Source organism: Rhincodon typus, chromosome 12 (assembly GCF_021869965.1).
Source record: "Rhincodon typus isolate 14 chromosome 12, sRhiTyp1.1, whole genome shotgun sequence".
NCBI classification, from domain to species: Eukaryota; Metazoa; Chordata; class Chondrichthyes; order Orectolobiformes; family Rhincodontidae; genus Rhincodon; species Rhincodon typus.
Window position 1 is genome coordinate 46,601,658 of NC_063343.1, and position 19,804 is coordinate 46,621,461.

At 38.6% G+C, this 19,804-nt stretch overlaps 1 protein-coding gene across 1 annotated transcript in view; it reads left to right on the forward strand.

The window, feature by feature from the left end:
• The window catches only part of LOC109927336 (follistatin-related protein 5-like), a 499,489-nt gene that overhangs the window by 477,247 nt on the left and 2,438 nt on the right, over positions 1-19,804 (forward strand). Inside the window, exons 10-13 of the mRNA XM_048603747.1 lie at positions 2,464-2,582; positions 7,536-7,685; positions 8,613-8,720; positions 14,115-14,239. Of these exons, the coding sequence (XP_048459704.1) occupies positions 2,464-2,582; positions 7,536-7,685; positions 8,613-8,720; positions 14,115-14,239 (502 nt within the window). The remainder of the gene's footprint in view (positions 1-2,463; positions 2,583-7,535; positions 7,686-8,612; positions 8,721-14,114; positions 14,240-19,804) is intronic.

Here is a 19,804-nt window from a genome sequence, read left to right on the forward strand (position 1 = left end):
CTTGTTTGCAGTCTGAATGGTGTTGGAGGCAACTCCATTTGTCTCCTAATACAACAAATCTAGAGAAAATGGAAATAAATATTTAACTTCCAAGTGTGGTCCCTGATCTTTACTGTTACCTGATCTCACCCAGAGTTGGAACAGGGCTTGTACAATGGTTCAATGGCCCAAAATACTGAAGAAAATAAAATCAGTCAGGGTTTCCAATTCATCTCACCAACCAGTGTTGTTCTTAGGCAAGTAAATGGAAGTATGGGACAAATTGATGGTAGTATCATTCTCATAAAAAAGAGTGTGTCACCTTGGCATACCTAAAAAACTTACTAATGTTAATAACCATGGATTTTCTTTCCTCGCCACATATCTAAAGACAAAACAACCATTTGTTAGATTCTGACTGCCATCATGGATGAGATCAGCTAACTATGTGCCCTGTAAATCACGGGATATAAATGATTTGTACTTAATTATTTGTGTCCTATTGCATCTTAAACTCTTCAAAGAGTTTCATTGGAATTCCAAATTTCCTGATCACTGTGACAATCACTTAATGATTTTGCTTTTTGATAAAGTGCAAGAGAAATTGGCTGATGGTTTATTTGCCAAAGTCAGAGAATCAACAATCCATTCTGGAGAAAAGTTGTTGATTTAAAAATAAACACCTGTCACTTACCTCTTAATAAATTATTGTAGAAAACAAGCCTCTGAAAAAAAATTAATTTATTTCATAGAAAATGTTAATTTTTGAGTTTCCTTGCTTCATGGACATTAAAGATGTAGTAGATTTACAGTTTATTGAAAGTGCAAGATATATTTTTAAGGAAATGTTGATAAAACATTTTCTAATGAAAAAAGAGTCACATGAGTTTTTGTAATTAACAATAAGCAACAGAAAAGTACTATAATATGCAGTTAATGAATATATAATTATCTGAATATGTTATGCAATGTTACAGCTTAGTTATATTATGTGACAGTAAATATATATTGCATAATCCATAGATTACATAAAATCAGATTATATTAATAGTAATAATTCCACAAATATATATAAATCATAGAGTTCTGAATTCCAATATCTAGTACATATGTTATTGCATATAACAATATATATAATATTGATTTAATATTATAACATGTAATATATTCTCAATACAATATATACTATAATATATAACAAATATATATATTATTTGGACAATACAAGTTATATGCATAATGTAGTATTAATCTATTCATAATACCTTATTTCTTCAAATAGTATGATCAATTTATAAGCTATATAATTTTTTGGATTGCAACTAACTAACTTTGATAAATAAACTTTTTTCTTCCCCTTCCCTAATGAAAGATAAATTGCAACATTAAGTTTAAACTGTTAAAGATTGAAAACATTAGTATCAGAATAATGGCTTCTGGCTGTGAAGCAAGCAGTCATTCATTCTGTGTAATACAGGGAGCACTCCGCCTTCACTCCTAACTAAAGGTCAGTATTTGGTCACCTGTGTTATATATAGTCAACTGAGTAATGTCACAATAAGCAGGAGCAGCCAACACTACAGTTGCCAACTCTTAGCAACTCTTCTATTAAAATATTTAATTGAACCATTATTTCACACATTATTCATAAATTTGCTTGTATTTGATTACATCCTATTTGTCCAAATTTCAGGAAAAAATCTTCAAATTAGAAAGTCTGCCTTCATGTTAAACAGTCCTCATAGAACTGTCTTATGCAATTTAAGTCTGCCATTGCAGAGTTGTATGTGATAGAACTACAAAGCAGAAACTTCGATTTGGAGGTCAGAAAGTTTGTGCTACAGTGTGCAGAGCTTTCTATCCACCACAGCATGTGTACGCACATGTGGGTAATAGGCCAGATATGCTGAACTCTGCAACTCCATTATCAAAACTACTCCCATTTCATGCAGCACTAGATCATAAGAAAAATGCCTCAGAATATGTAATGCATAAGTAAGCAATAGTATATCTAATATATGTATTATGAACTATAATGTCAATGTAGACCTGTAAAAATATTTTATGCGTACATTGTTAAAACTGTAAAAAAAGGATTAAACTATGAGATGCTCAAGATGATAAACCAAATGTTGCTAAAGCCTGTCTTGAGGTATTGTGGGTGTTAATGTTATGCTTTGAGAATGCACTGATGGAAAATGACCCAATTGCATTTTCTCACAAATTCACTGTATGCAGTTGTTTTAATGCCTTTCTGATGCCAAGTGAGACTTGCCATAGAAAGCTGTTAAAGTGACAAAAACATCTCCATGATTTCCTTTTTCTTTGGAGGTTGCATTTCTTGTGCCTTCAACATTGCTTTTCCTTTTTTTTTCCCCACTGATTTCAAGTGTTTTAGAATTTAAACAATAATATTTCTAAAAAGTCTAAATATTTCATTTTACAGAATGTGCAAATGAAACATTTTTGTGTTTTGTCTTCAAGGACTTAGTGTTGGAAATATGTTCTATATATTCTCTGACGATGGAATCACAATAATTCAGCCCACAGGATGTGAGATTCAAAGACAGATCAAAGCTAATGACCAGATCCTTGCAAGCTTTGTAAGTTGCAAATATTTCTACATTGTCTTTTCCTTTTAACAAATATTTCCACATTGCTTTGAGTGTGCTCTTAGAACACTCCATGTCATTTAAATGTTCTGCTTTAATGACTCATCTTTGCAGCCCATTTTCAAAGTCCTGTCATAAGCTTGCATCAGTCTATGTGCCGCTTGATTTCCTGATCACCTAAACGAGCCTGTAAATAGTGTGATTAGCACTGACAGTGTGTCTGTGCCATTTAAATTACACCTGACCATAGAAGTTGATCAGGCCTCCCCCCAGAATTAGCCTTTTCTCATTTGTATCATACTTAGCTTGTATTCAATCATCTATCAGTGTATTCTTCCAATGCAAATTGGCACTGTAAGGTTCAAAGCAAAGGATGTTGTATATTAGAGATAGTAGGAACTGCAGATGCTGGTGAATCTGAGATAACAAGGTGTACAGCTGGATGAACACAGCAGGCCAAGCAGCATCAGAGGAGCAGGAAGGCTGACGTTTCAGGCCTAGACCCTTCTTCAGAAAAATGTATATTAATCAGGCTTCTGTCTCATCTATTGCTGCTATACTTTGCAAGGGTCTTACAGGCAAGACATATGAACACAGGGCATGTTTGGGAACATGAGACTGGGACATCATAGCTATTACACAAACAATGCTGAGGGACAGACAGGACTGGCGTCTCAATGTTCCAGGTTTTAGATGCTATAGGAAGGATAGAAAGGGAGGTAAGAGAGATGGGGAAGTGGCGTTTTTGAGTAAGGAAAACATTACTGCTGCACTTAAGATGTTTCTGAGGAATCGTGCAGTGAAATTACATGTATGGAACTCCAAAATAAGAAGGGTATGATCACCTTGATGGGATTGTACTATAGGACCCAGAGTGAAATTGAGGAACAAATATGTAAAGAGATCTCAGATAAATGTAAGGATAATAAGGTTGTAACAGTAGGGGATTTTAACTTTCCAAACCTAGACTGGGACTGTCATGGTGTTAGGGGCTTAGTGGTGAGGAGTTTGTTAAATGTGTTCAAGAAAATGTTTTTTTATCAATATGTAGATGTATCTATTAGAAAAGGAGCATAACTTGACCTTCTCTTGAGAAATAGGGCAGGGCAAGTGACTGAAGTGTTGGTGGAGGAGCACTTTGGGACCAGTAATCATAATTCTATTGGTTTTAAATAGTTATGGAAAAGGATAGTCTGTGTATAAAAATTAAAGTTCTTAATTAGAGTAAGGCAAATTTCGATTGCATGAAACAGGAACTTTCAAGACTTGATTGGAGTCGACTGTTCACAGATAATGGACAACTGGCAAGTGGGAAGCTTTCAAAAGTGAGATAACAAGATTTCAGAGGCATTATGTTAATGTTAGAGTGAAGAGTAAGGCTATCAGAGTAGGGAACAATGGATGAATAAAGAATTGAGGTTCTGGTCAAGAATATGGAGTCATATAATATGTATAGACAACTGGCATCAAGTGAATCTCTTGAAGAGTATAAGGAGTTTAGGGGGATTTTTAACAGGGAAATCAGGAGGGCAAAAAGGGCATTTGAGGTAGCCTTGGCAGGATAAGACTAAGGATAGTCCAAAGAGATTTTATAAGTACATTAAGAGCAAAAGAGTAATTAGGGAGAGAATCGGGCTTCTTAAAGATCAATGAAGTTGTCTATGTGCGGAACCACAAGAGATTGGAGAGATACTAAATGAATATTTCACATCAGTTTTTACTGTAGAGAAAGAAATGGGGGCTAGAGAACTTGGTAAAAATAAATTGAAAACAGTTCACATTACTGAAGAGGAAGTGCTGGAAGTTTTAAAAACATAAAGATGGATAAAGCTTCCAGAACATTGTGGAAAATTGGGGAAGAAATTGCAGGACCCTTAGTGGAGATATTTGTGTCATCTACGGCAATTGGTAAGGGGCCGGAGGACTGGAGGGTGGCTAATGTTGTGCCGTTATTTAATAAAGGCTGTAAGGAGAAGCCTGAAAATGATAGACCTGTGAGTTTGACATCAGTGGTGGGTAAGTTTTTGTAGGGGGTTCTGCAAGATAGGATTTACATGCATTTGGAGAGGCAAGGACTGATTAGAAATAGTCAGTATGGCTTTGCATGTGGAAAATTGTGTCTCACAAACTTTAATGAGTGTTTTGAGGACATAACCCTAAATGATTGAGGGCAGAGCAGTAGATGTTGTCTACTTTAGTAAAGCCTTCCACATGGTGGACTAATTAGTAAAGTTAGATCACATGGGATTCAGAGAGAGCTTGCCAACAGAGGAGACAGAGGGTGGTGGTGGAAAGGTGTTTTTCAGATTGGAGGTCTGTGACCACTGGTGTTCCTCAGGGATTGGTGCTATGTTCACTTTTGTTTGTCATTTATATAAACATATGGATGAGAATAAAGGAAGTATGATATGTAGGCTTATGGATGAGACTAAAATTGGTGGTATAGTCGACAGTGAAGAAGATTATCTAAGATTACAAAAGGATATTGATCAATTGGGCCAATGGGCTGAGTGAGGAGTGGCGGATGGAGTTTAACTTGGATAAATGCGAGGCATTCCATTTTGGTAAAACAAACAAGGTCAGGACTTATACAGTTAATGGTCGAGCCCTGGGTAGTGTTGTTGAACAGACCTATGGGTTCAGGAACATGGTTCTTGGAAACTTACATCACAGTAGACAGGGTAGTTAAGAAGGCATTTTGCACGCTTGCTTTCATTTCTCAGACCTTTGAGTATAGGAGTTGGGACGTCATGTTGACATTGTACAGGATGTTGGCGAGGTCTCTTTTGGAGTACTGTGTACAGTTCTAATCACCCTGCTATAGAAAGGATACTGTTAAGTTGGACAGGATTCAGAAAAGATCTAGCAGGATGTTGCTGGGACTGGAGAGTTTGAATTATAATGAGAAGCTGGATAGATTGGGATTTTCACTGGAGTGTAGGAGGTTAAGGGGTGATCTTATAAAGGTTTATAAAATCTTGAGGGGCATAGATAAAGTAAATAACAAAAGTCTTTGCCTGAGGGTGAGTTAGTTCAAAACTAGGGGCATATTTATAAGGTGACGGGAAAAAGATTTGAAAGGGACCTGAGGGGCAACTTTTTCCACACAGAGGGTTGTTTGTATGTGGAATGAACTGATAGATGAGGTAGTAGATGCAATATTTAAAGACATTTGGATAGATACATGAATAGGAAGGGTTTAGAGAGATGTGGGCCAAATGCAGGCAAGTGGGACTAATTTAGTTTGGGAAATTTGGCCAGCATGGACAAGTTGGACTGAAAGGTCTGTTTCCACGCTGTATGACTCTCTGACTCTATACCACCTGAAACATAGATCTCAATCTTGTAAAATCCTAATCTTAAAGTGTCTCCAACCTGTCATAATCTAACATTTATCTTACACTAAGGCAGTAGCATAATGATGGGATATCAGTAATTCTTAACCTTATCAAGCAACAGAAGAATGGGTTTCCAAACATGTGAATAGGAATATCACTCATTGTCTTATCCATGCACCTCCTAATGCCTGATTTTACAAAAACTGGGAACAATCTAATTTGACTTTTTGTTAGAATAGAAAGAAGGGGATCCTCAACAAAACATGATTAATATATTATGTTGTTAGCAAAATTCCATTTTAGTTTTGAAAATTTCATTTTTCTAATTTACTGATCTCTCCTTTAAGGTGGCAAACCATTGTTGAGTATAATTTAATGGGTAGATGTACCTTGGTCAAATGGTCATTCTACATGTCTGAACCTGCATGGTGGCAGTGAAATATTTGACCATGGCAGGCTTCACAGCAAGATGTTAATGTTCCATCAGATAATATCCACACACATCTATTCCCAGCAGAATGAATAATCCTGGATATTTTTTTTCTCGTCAAGCACCTGAAGACAAAATTCCCACTTGTTAGATTCTGACTGCCAACATGAATGAGATCAGCTGACTATGTACTTTCTAAATCAGGAGATAGTGTACTCATAAATATTTTGTGCTTAATTATTTGTGTCCTGCTGCATCTTAAGTTCTTCAAGGAATTTCATTGGAATTCCAAATTTCCTGATCACTGTGACAATCATTTAATGATTTTGCTTTAATGATAAAGTGCATGAGAAATTGGTTGATGGTTCATTTGCCAAAATCAGAGAATCAATAATCCATTCTAGAGAAAAATTGTGGATGTAAAAACACACACCTGTCACTTAAATCTTAATAAATCATTGTAGAAAACAAGCCTCTAAAGTAAATTAATTTATTTCAGAGAAAATATTATTTTTTGAGTCTCCTTGCTTCATGGACATTAAAGATGTGGTAAATTTACAGGATTATTGAAAGTGAAAGATACATTGTTACGCACATGTTGATAAAACTTTTTTATAATGAGAAACGTTACATGTATTTTTATAATTATCTGTAAGCAACAGAAAAAAATTATGCCAATGAGTAAATGCATCTAAAATTGTCTGACTATGTTATGCAATATTACAGCTTGATTATATTGTGTGAGAGTAAATATGTATTACATAATCCATTTATTACATAAGACCAGTTTATATTAATGGTAATAATTCAAAATATATATATAAATCGATAAATTAGAGTTCTAAATTCCAATATGTAGTATATATATTTATTGCATATAAAGTAATATTTTATGTAATAAGGATCTATTACAAGTTATATACATCTGTTAATGTTAGTCTACTCATAGTGTCCAAAAATTCTCATTTCTTCACATAGGATGCTTAATATAAGCCATATAATTTTTTGGATCGCAAAAAAATAACCTCGATAAGTAAACATTTTACTTTCCTTTCCCGAATTAAAGAAAAATTCCAAAATTGAGGTTAAACTAGTGACAAGAAGAACATTTATTTTTTTCAAGTGTTAATGCAAACATCCCTAACACCAAGTTCAAAACCTTATCCTTCTTCACAGGAAAAGATTTGTCCCAGCAATGAACAGAAAACCACTCAACAATGTGTCTGGGCCTCTGCTGTCAACATAAGAGATAAGTACATCTATGTCTCCCAACCCACACAGAGTCGGCTTCTTATCATTGACATTCCATCCCAGAAGGTGTTACAGGTAACTTTAACTGATTAATCTAATGCATTAGATAGTAATTACAATGTTTAAGTTATAAGGTTAAATGTGCCTAAGACCTCAGCAACATGAATTTGTATCCAGTTAAGTTTGTCAGCGCGAAAATCTGGTGTCTGATAATTGTATTAATCCAGTACTAAACTGATTTTGGCAGTCTTTCCCTTTTCCTTAGAGTTGCTGCACACCATGCCATTGCTCTTTAACTGGCAGCTGGGCTCAAGAGTGAGCAGAAGCAAAGCTGTCACAGGAACTGGAAATGCCATATCAGTGTGGGAGGAAAGATATTCTTTTGAGATGGCAACTAAATAGAAGGATTGAATAGTCTTTGTGTAATGCTGCAGGGAGTGTTTGATAGTAAAACTTTTTTTTAAATTATAGTTTCAATATTAGTGCCTCACTGCCATTGGAGTTGAATACAACCCAAAACTCATTGTGTGAAATATCTTATAGAAACAAAACACTAAATATGGAAGTTGTAGCAGGATGCCATGTCAGAACAAAGGATTTCAATTGTTTGTCCACCTAGAGGCCTGAAGTTACGACAATTTTATATTGCAAACCATTACATTACTTCATCAGATTTGAACAATAACAAAATGTAGGTTAAACTTAAAAAAAACTTTACTTCATGAAGAGAGTGCTTGGTGCAAATCATGTTCTAAAGTAAAACTTTCAGCTGTTAGGTTATGGTGTAGTGGTAGTATTCCTACCTCTGAGCCAGAGGGCCTCGGTTCAAATCCCCCTTGCTCCCAAGGTGTGTATTGACACTTCTAAACACATTGATTAAAAATATCTACATAATTGAAATGCAGATGCTCACCACCTCAAAATGGGTGTCAGTCTCTCCAAATATGTACTTAAGAAAAATCTCACACTCAATATAACTGCTTGTCTTTTTGTCTTTTGTAGGCTGTATCAACAGATCCTGTCCCAGTGAAATTGCAATATGACAAGTCACATGACCAAGTTTGGGTCCTTAGCTGGGGAGATGTAAGGAAAAGGAATCCTACTTTGCAGGTATGAGAGAGTTAGTATGTCCTCCTTTACCAGAGATAGAAAATTTACCTGACCTGAAATTAATGATGATCAAACTTTGCAAGCAATATTTCTGTACAGATTTTTATTGATAAGGGAGACAAGATGTATGCGGAACAGCCTGGAAAGTAAAGTTAAGACTACATTCAGACAAGCCATGAACTTATTGAGTGAAGGGGCAGGTAGCATGGAGATAGGGTATAAAAAGCATTCATTCAGCGAGGACAGCAGAACTGTAAAGAGCGATCATTCAGCAAGGAGAGTGTGCCTGTAAAGAGTGAGACATCAGCAAGGAGAGGGAAGCTGTATAAAGTGAAACTTTAGGGAGAAGAGTGAATATAATGAGTAAGGTGCAAATGGGGCATACAGAAGAAAGTATATAGGACAGTGGGAAAGAGAAAGAGAAGTGTACAGGGGAGAGCAGGCTACACAGGAGTAGAACAGGGTGTAGAAGAGGGCAGGATGTACAAGAGAGGAGGGTGGAGTAGAGAAGAGAGGGATGTACAGGAAAGCAGGGTGTACATGAGAATGGGGTGTACAGAAGGAGAGGAGTACAGTAGCAGAGTGAAGTAAACAGGGGAAAAGTAGGTTATTCAGGAGAACAGGATGGTCAGGAGAGAGTGTATGTGAGGAGAAAAGCATATCTTGGAGGAGAATGGGCTATACAGGATCATAGTGGGTTGCACAGGAAGTGAACAGAACCTCAAATTGCAGAATCTCTGGATTATTACATGAACCATAAGCACATTGGCACAGGAAAAATAAGGTTACAAGGTTAAGTGCAGCACTCAAAGACTGGTGTGGAAGAATAGATTTCTATTCATAGGCACTGCCATTAATATCTGGAAAAATGTGAGCTGTACCATTCGAGCAGATTTCACTGGAATCATGCTGAGAAGTGTTCAGGAGAGTTATATAACAAGGGTGATACAGAGGTATTAAATTGAATAATGGGAGTAAGGGATCATATGAGGAAAGTTACTGTAAATTAAAGAAAAAAGACAAAGCAAAGAGAACAGTAAGGATAATGATACGTCACACTTACCTCCTATGCACTTACATCTGTACACCCTATTCTCCCCCTCTACTCCAGTTCTTCTATTTTGTTTTGATTGCTGAGTACATTCAGATACAAAAACCTTTAGTTCCATCATTTTACTGTGTTTACAGCCTTTGGCCTTATTGGCTGACACATTCTTAAGTTTGCGCACTATGTCCTTTCCTAATTGTTAGTTTGTTATCTTTGCCAAATTCTCTGTGTTTGTTTCAGTTTTTCAGCATCCACAATAGCTTGTCTTCATTTGTATATTCTGTTGCCTTATTTCAGTAGAGTTACAATTTTATTGGAAGATGTGCAGTGCAGGTTCACTTGATTGATACCGGAGATAAAATGTTTGTGTTATGAGCAAAAGCTGGGCACTTTGGTCTTTACATGTTGGAGTTTAGAAGAATGATGTGAGCTTATTGAAAAGCATAAGATTTTGAACAGACGTGACAGGGCGGATGCTGGAAGGATGTTTCCCCTTTTTTTGTAGAGACTAGAACATCAGGACAGTTTCAAGTAAGGTGCCTTCCATTTAAGATTGAGAAGAAGATAATTTGTTCTCCCTGAGGGTCATGAATCTATGGAATTTCCTTACCAGAAAGCAATGTTGGTAGGTTCATTGAATATTTTTAAGGCAGAGTTATATAGGTTGCTGATTGATGAAGCAGCCAAATGATACAGGGAGTAGACAGGGAAATAGAGTTAAGGCCACAGTCAGATCAGCCATAATCCCATCAAAATGGCACAGCAGGGTTGAGAGGTCAAATAGACTACTTCTGCTCCAACTTATATTGTTCCTGATTAATTTGTACAAAGTTATTCAAGACTCTTTCTTCCATTTATTCATGATGTGGTTGGCTGTGAGAAGGCTGGCACTTATCATCCATCTCTAATTGCCTTTAAAAAAGTAGTGGTGAGCCCCTTCTTGAATTGCTGCCGCCCATGTAATATAGGAACACTCACTGTTATGGATGGAATTTCCAGAATACTTATCCAGCAACAAAGAAGAATAGCAATATATTTCCAAATCAGGATGGTGTGAGAGACGAGGCGAGGAACTTACAAGTGGTGATGTTTCCATTACCTGCTGACCTTATTCTTCTCGGTGGTAAAGTTTTGGACTTTTTCAAGCAGCAGGTGGTGGGAATCTGTAACTCACTGTCTGTAAGGGTGGTGCAGGCAGGGTAGTATTAGCTCATAGGTGGCCCAATGGAGAGGAACACAAATGCATCCAGAACTTTGGCTAATGCAAAGCACAAATATACCTAAGTAGAGAATGAAGTCATATTTGGAGTCAGGAAGTTCCACCAATATCTTCGGGGACATAAATTTATAATAATAACTGACTGCAAACCCCTGCTAGGTCTACTTAAAGGCAGTGCAACCCATAGTTTCAGGCTGAGTTCAGCAGTGGGCTCTTACACTAAATGCATATAATTACAAGTTGGAACGCCATTCAGAGGACAAAATGTGGATGCATTGAGCCTCCTTCCACTGGCAGATACACAGCCAGTGGTACCATCACTGGAAGAGCCTATAATGGTTTTAAATTTTCTGAACGCACTTCCAGTCACAGTTGACAATATCAGACATTGGATACAGAAAGATCAGGTCCTGCCAAAATGGAAACAGCTGGTGGTGATGGGGTAAACCAAAGGGCCGTCACAACCAGAATTGTAACCTTTTTAGACTCAGAGAGATCAGATCACAAGGGATGGTATGTCATTATAGGAAGCAAGAGCGATTGCCCGGAGCAAAGGTCGTCGCCAGATACTGGCTGAACTTCACCAGGATCATCCAGGGGTTTCCAACATAAAGACGTCGATGAGAAGTTATGTCTGGTGGCCAAGATTAGATGTAGAAGTAGCCGCATTGGTGAGGCACTGCCCAGAGAGCACCAAGGACAGAAATTACTGCTGGCAGCTCCCCCACATTCGGGGAAATGACTGGGTAAACCAGGACTCAGTTACTATGCAGGTCCTTTCATGGGCTCAATCTTCTCAGTTATAGCGGATGCCCACTCAAAGTGGCTGGATGTCCATACAGTTCATTCGTCAAACACAGGGACAATGATAGAAAAACTGCATGCATCTTTTGCAATGCACAAACTCCTGGAAGTGTTCGTCATAGACAACAGGCCATCATTTACTAGCAGGGAATTTGAGTATTTTCTAAAGTTGAATCATATTCAACATATAAGGACAGCTCCATACCATCCATCATCCAATGGTCTGGCAGAAAGAGCAGACCAAACTTTGAAGGCAGGCTTAAAGAAACAGCCTACAGCTTCACTAGATACCAAACCATCCTGGTTCCTATTTGATTATAGGCCCATACCTTATGCAACTACAGCAGAGTTGCTAATGGAGAGAAGACTCCACATCAGGTTAAATCCGATCTTCCCGGACCTGGAAGGAGAGTGAAACAGCATCAGGAATGTCAATGATGGAAACAAGACTCACCTAAGCAAAAGAGACAGTTTACTTCAGGGGATGAAGATTGGTGTAGGAACCAAGGGAATGGCCGATATGGGTAAGAAATATGGTTGAAACAAGGTCAGGTCAAATGACGTATAAAGTTCGAGTAGGTGAGATGGTCCTGAATCAGCACCATATGAAAAGTACAAACTTGCCAACGGTGCAGGTCAAAAATGTGCCCAGCTCCTTAACAGCCTTTCTGACTGCTCTGGAACTGTGGGTTCTCCCTCTCCATCAAGCGTTCAATATACCTTGGAATCTGAGATGGATACAGCTGACTTTGCCACATCATTGCCTTTACTGCTGGAAGAAGAGAATGAATTTCTTCTGAAATGCTCCAGGCATGAGACACAAGCTGCTGTGCATTACGCACCACCCGTATCCAAGGCATAGTCAGTGGAACCTGACCCAGTGCTGAAATGCCCCAAGAGGATCTATAAAAAAAAAAACCAGCTTATGTCCTCAGACTCAGAGGAGGAGGGATGTAGTGATTGTAACAAGGTCAATCGGTTGGACCTCATAGAATATGAGTTCCCTGATTGGTGCTGCTAATCTAGTCCAGTCAGACAGCCTGGCTGGCAGATAAGAACAGGAATGTCAGATATCCGGTTCACTCTAAGAGCTGGCTTTGAGGGAGCTGAATCAGTGTCAAGGAATCCCACGTGTAAATAAAGGGTGAGTTGGTGACAGTGGAGTTACTTCAATCTGTTACTTTAGTTGTGTGAGTTAATAATTAATTGACTAATTGAATCAATAAGATTACACAGATATGACAGTGATGGTAGTGTACTGTTATGGCAACATTGTAGGAATATATGGAATGCTTTTCCATCCCAGACAACCGTATCCAAAGTAAATTTCTGCAGCATGAGCGATATCAACTCACAGTTGCCGAACTGGAGTCTGAATTTCAGACGTTGTAGATCTTAGGGAGGGGGAGCATTACATTTTTTTTTCCAGGAGCAGTCACATTCCTTAAGCTTGGTAGAACTTTATATTTGGTCAATAGTCAGGGGCAGAAGTTTCTACCTGAGCAGGCAGATATGGGCAAGTAGTGATGGAAGAAGCTCAATCATTGACTTTGACAAACAGGTATGAGGTGCTTGCTACTAGTGTGGATGAGGTGAAGGCTTGATACAGGCTGAATGGACAATCTGGCCATGGCACCATGGTGCAGGATACCATTAAAGTGGCAATAGTAAAAAGGAATAATGTAGCAATAACAAGCAATGTAATAATATTAGGACAGTATTGATGGGGGATAGATAATGTTCTCTAAACCATAATCAGGATTTCAGAGGGTTATGCTGCCTGCCAGGTGCCAAGTTTGAGGACATGTTCTTGATCTTGGAGATGAACTTGGTGTGGGAAAGTGGGTGTGGTGAGGGATGGTTGTGGTGCTGGGAGTGACTCACTTGTGATGGCCCACAAAGAAACCAACAATCTAGGTAGAACTTGGAATGATTTTCTCTGAGAGAGGTTGAGGCATATGAGAAGTAATCTTGACTGACCAGAAACTTCTCCCACCCTTACTCCCTGTCATTGTTCTGTGTTGGAAGGAATTACAGATTGTTACATAATCAATTTGGCCACATTATGCCTTGGCCATCAAGTCCAGAAGTGGGACATGAAACCAGAGATTCTCACTTAGAGACAGAGATACTACACACTGCACCACATGACTTAAAAATTTGGAAACATACTTGAAAATAATTATGTTAAGAAAGAAAATAGCCTGAAGAAATTAAAGTCACAAGGTAGAGTTTAGAGATAAAAACATTGGAAATCCAAGCCTTAGCTTGGAGAAATATAGCTACATGAGTCCACTGATTTTTCTGCCTCCTGTTTTTCCAGGTCATCACTCAGGCAAGTGGAAGTGGAGACCATCACACAATCCATACACAACCAGTTGGCAAACAGTTTGATCGGGTGGATGATTTTTTCATTCCTCCAACTAACCTCATCATCAATCACATCAGGTAGAATTCTACATATTTGTTTTACAGAGCAATACATGTGCCATTACAACAGGATTGTACATTTCTCATAAAGAGTGTCTTGTATGAGCAATAAACTTGTTTTTATATTATACTAGAATGAAGTTTCATCCAAATACTTGGAGGAGAATGATGAATTTACTGTCAAACTAAACATTATTTGTAATACCTGAAAGAACATTTTGTACATAACACTACTTAAAAATATTAATGAGGAATTTATGGATAATATTCGAGGCACGAAAAATTACTCCAGGAAGTATAAAATGATACTTTAACACCTGTATAATACGTCGGCTTCACTCCACTTTAAATTCCAATCAATGATAGATCCAATGTCATCTCCCTTGCACATCTATGTCAATTTGCCATTATTCTACTAGCACTATGGCCTCATGGTTAACTCACATATTTGCACTTAACATGTAAAAATGATTGTGCAAAAGAGCTTGGAGCAAGGAATACACAAAATAATTTCAGCGTACTATGACAGGTTTTGATATTATCGATATCACAGAAACGACAGCGATGGTTTCCTAAAATGAAGACACCAAGCAAAAGATATACTTGACAGTGTAGTATGTAGTACAGACTAAAACAAAAAGTTACCATAATTATTAATTTCACTCCCAAGCAAAGTACAATGCCAGAAGCAATCATATTTGTTTGGAATGAATAGCACAAAAAGTCAACTGTAGATTCATTTTGTAGACACTTGCACTGACAACAAGTAGAACGTTATTACATGAATCCAGGTAGTAAAATTCAAAATTGGTTTATGGAGGGCAATTTGTTTAACTTTTGTCATTTACGGGTCCCAAATAAAGAGTAAATACTAAATTAGTTTTTAAGAGATAGCCAGATCAAGTGATCAAAGCAAATGTCAAACACCAGATGTAGAAACCAAACAACAATTCCAAATAAACATCATATTCAGACTATATCATGCTAAAGCACAAAATTAGCCAGGTGTACTCCAACTGTTTGTTATTACTAGGATTGGAGCTATCCATACACTGGTGATTGCCTAGCAATGACCAAAGTATCTTCTGCACAATGGCATGATCTTTGTTAAGTTTGGTTTGTGGACTCTGAGCTACGGGGAAAGACTGGATAGGCTGGGGCTATTTCCCTGGAGCATCAGAGGCTGAGGGGTGACTTCATAGAGGTTTATAAAATCATGTTGGGCATGGATAGGGTGAAAAGCCAAGGCCTTATTTCCTGGGCAGGGGAGTCCAAAACAAAAGGGCATAGGTTTAAGGTGAGAGGGCAAAGATTTAAAAAGGACCTAAAGGGCAACTTTTTCACACAGAGGGTGGTGCGCGTATGGAATGAGCTGCCAGAGGAGGTGGTGGAGACTGGTACAATTATGGCATTTGAAAGGCATCTGGATGGGTACATGAATGGAAAGGGTTTAAAATGAAATGTGCCAAATGCTGACAAATGAGACAAGATTAATTTAGGATGTCTGGTCGGCGTGGACAAGTTGGACGAAGGGTCTGTTTCTGTGCTGTACATTTCTATGACTCTATGATTCCTTTATTTTTCAAGATATTTATACTAAATGCTTATGCAATCTGGTAGTAAATCTGCACATCAATAATCATGAAAAGATATTTTTGGAATTGATAATGCAAGACCAACTGATCAGTGAATAGGTGTCCTCTCACTGGATCCACCTGGGGCTCCTGACAATCTTAGGACTCCATCCAGTTGCATGAATGGGATTCCTGTTGTGTGAACAGTCCAAGTGTCATCCCTGCTTATGGGAAATTATGTTGCTTCTCCCATTGCTCTCCTTAGTTCTCACAAAAACAATTTGTTGCTGACTCAAATTAACTCGGCTACGTATCCACAGAAACATAATCATTCCACGTAGAATAACCTGCAGCTGATTACTGTATTCTAACAGTTTGGAATATATAGAGATAGTGCGTATCTATTTACTTTATCAAAACAGCAGACAACTGATTTAATAAACTGTAGTCACATAATAATATACTTTTAAGGTTATCAATCAACTTATCATTAATTCTGGATGTTCACAAAATGCTAATGTTGAAGCTAATTACCATTTTATTCTTGATGATTCTGAATTTCAAGTGAACACCAGCACATGTTGTTCCTGTTCCTTCCATTTGATGCAAAACACTTCTTCCATTGCATGGTAAACTTTCTGTTCACATCTAGTCAACAAACAAGCAGTCTTAGCTGACGTGTTTAGTATCAGTGGAAAACCTGGCTGTTTACTTGACCTACATACAAATCAAACACTGCACCTCATTAGTCTACCCTGAATACTTCTTTATACCAACATCAGAGGATGCTATTTTTGTTGAATTTTGCCAAGTAACTGATGCTGAAGTCAATGTGAAGGGCATGCAGATCAATCTGTTTATCGCTAAATCTTTCAGTTCTGTTGCTGAGCAGCATAGGATGAGTCAAAACTAACATAACATTGGAAGATGGTGATATAATTGAAAATGGAATTGGTCTCAAATCTCACCTCTAGTATTTACCCCTAGTCCTATGTTGTACAAATGTGTCCACATGTGAACCATAAATGATGCATTTAGGTGTGAGTAACATGATACCTCAATCCTGGATGACATTATCACTGAAGTAAACTCATAGAATCCCCACATTCTGGAAGCAGGCCATGCAGCCTACTTAGTGCACACCAACCCTCTGAAGATCATCCCACCCCCCTTCACATCCCTCAGCATTATGGGCAATTTAGCATGGCCAAATCCACCTAGCCTACACATCTTTAGACTGTGGGAGGGAACTGAAGTACCCAGGGAAAACATGCAAACTTAACACAGCCATCCAAGGATGGAATCGAACCCAGGTCTCTGGCACTGTGAGGCTAATCAGCAGCATTGAGGAACAAGGGAAACAAGCAGTGGGTAGGAGGACAGGAGCCCAAGGAACAAGAGAAGGAGAGCTGGGGTGTGGGGGTTGAGCAAGGTTCAGATTGGATATGAATTTCACAATGTGTCAGGGAGAGGGGCAAAGGAGTCATGGATAGTGGAGAAGAGAAGCCAGTGCATGGTGGTGGTGGATGCGTTGGTGGAGGTGGTAGTGGAGGAGGTTGGGAAAGGGCAGAGGGAGTATGTTGGAGGAAAAGAGGAATAGGAGCTCTAAGGGGACCGTATGAGAGGAGATGTGTGGTATTAGGACCTGAGGACCAGTCTTTATCAGCCTAAATCTGTCACTCCTGTTGTTTTACAGCATAAGCTGGCATATTTGTGATGTAAGAAATTTGAGCCAAAACCACTATAAAACTATAAACTACTGTAATATTTTCAATTTTTTTACAAAACTGGTACAAAAGTGTTAAACATTCTTAAACGTTTATAACAGTTTTTAAAAAGTCTCATAACTATTCTAAAATATGTTAAATTAGATTTTTAAAAATCTCAGGTGTCAATGAGCTGAAGACTGAGCTGAAAATGTTTGATGTTAATAATGGATGCAGCTTCAATGGCAATGGCCAGTTTGCAAACCTTTTGTTCTGTTCATTTCCCTGGTACAATTCTCACCCTTACTCACTTGAATACGAGAGATAGAGACTTGAACAGAGAAGACAGACAACTGGTTAATCAGATCTGGCTGGACCATATTAAGCGCTTTTAGACCCTGCTTGTGTCTGCTGAAAAAAAAAACTCAAAATTCAGAGATTGTCCTGCAGTGCAGAGGTAACCCCCAGCTTCTTTGTTGCAAGCCATTTTCTTAAAGCCCCTCTTCCTGTCCTCTCACCCATCACCTCTGCAAGTGGAAAGAGATCATGGGGTACTTTGTTGCTGAGACTGAAATCATCCAGTCAGGTGTCTCTGTCACTTCCCACCTTCTAGGTCATCAGCCAAAACACTACCTAGGAGCCTCATCCCAGCATTTCTCTCATTATTCTCCCATTTCTCCCATGCCCTGTCTATGTTCCTCTTATGCATTGGAACCCGCTCTGTGGGTTTGACCCTATACCCACTACCATCTGATCAGCCAGCATTGCTTCCTGGCTCCAACATTAGCTACCCATTTTTTTTTAAAACAGTCCTCTGTTCTCAGTTGCTTTCCCTGTCTCCATAGCACCTTTCATCTCAAACAACCAACCCTTAACATCTTTTCATTTCATATCCAAAGTCTTTAACCATGTTGTCTCCTCTCAAACTTGTGTTAATCCTTCCCTTCAATCCAATTCCATCCCTCCCACCCTGTTAACAGAGCTTTTAACAATGTCATAAATGACATTCAGTATAACTGTGACCTTTGATACAGTTGATCCCACCATCCTGCTCCAACACCTCTTCCATATCATCTCCCTCACTGCACTTGCCAGTTCCATTCTTATCTATCTAATCATAGCCAGAGAACCATAATGAAACCTGGTGTCCTCAATGATCTATTCATCCCATCCTATTGTTCATCCACACACTGCCCCTGAGAATCATCAAGTAAAAGTGCAATGTCAATTTCTAAGGATATGCTAGTGACATCCAGCACCATCTCACCACCACCTCTCTCAACCCCTCCAATGTCTCTGCATCTTCATAAGGCTTGTCAAACAGTCAGAACTAGATCACCAGAGCTCTGGTTAAATATTAGGTACACTGAGGCAACAGTCTTTAGTCCCTGTCAAAACCTCTCCTCTGTCACCACCAACTCCATCACTCTTCCTGACAACTGTCCCAGGCTGAACTAAACTCTTCACAAACCTGGCAGGGCATTTCACCTCAAGTTGAATTTGCAGCTACATATCCCCACCACCACTGAGGACATCTATTTTCATCTCAATAACATCACTCAAAAACGTCCCATTTCAAACCTTCTGCTGCTGCAACTTTTATCCATGCGTTTAATAATTCTAACACACTGTTGGCACTTGAGATTATCCGAATCTTTACTGCCCTTGTCCTATCCAGGTGCAATGATAGTGATTGCCCTTGTTATCAAGATGGTATTTGACCAGGTATGACAAAAAGGATCTCCAGCAAAAGTAGAATCAATGGGAATCAGGGAGAAAACTCTCCACTAGTTGTGTTCACAGTATGGGCACAAAAGCATCTCCGTGCTGGAGATTCTGCAATAACTATAAATCAGGGATGCCATGGAATGCTGTCCAATTTCCTGAATAAGTATAACTCCTATAACACTCAAGAATCTTGATACCATCCATGATAAAGCTGCTTCCGTGATTGACACCACATCCACCACCTTTAATGTTCACTCCCTCCATTAATGGTCCACAGTGACCACAGTGTGTACCATCTACAAGATCACTTCAGTGAATCACCAAGATTCCTCCATCAGTACCTTCCAAACCTGCAACCTCTGCCACCGAGAAGGATAAGAGCAGCTGATGCATGGGAGCACTGTTCCCTACAAGTTCCCTCTGAAGAAATCACAGTAAACTGCAACAAAGATCAGACAGCAACTTTCAAACGCACGACCACTTGATCCAGAAGGACAAGGGCAGCAATGCGTAGGAACACCACCACCTGCAAGTTCCCTTGTAAGCCACTCACCATCCTGACTTGGAAATATATT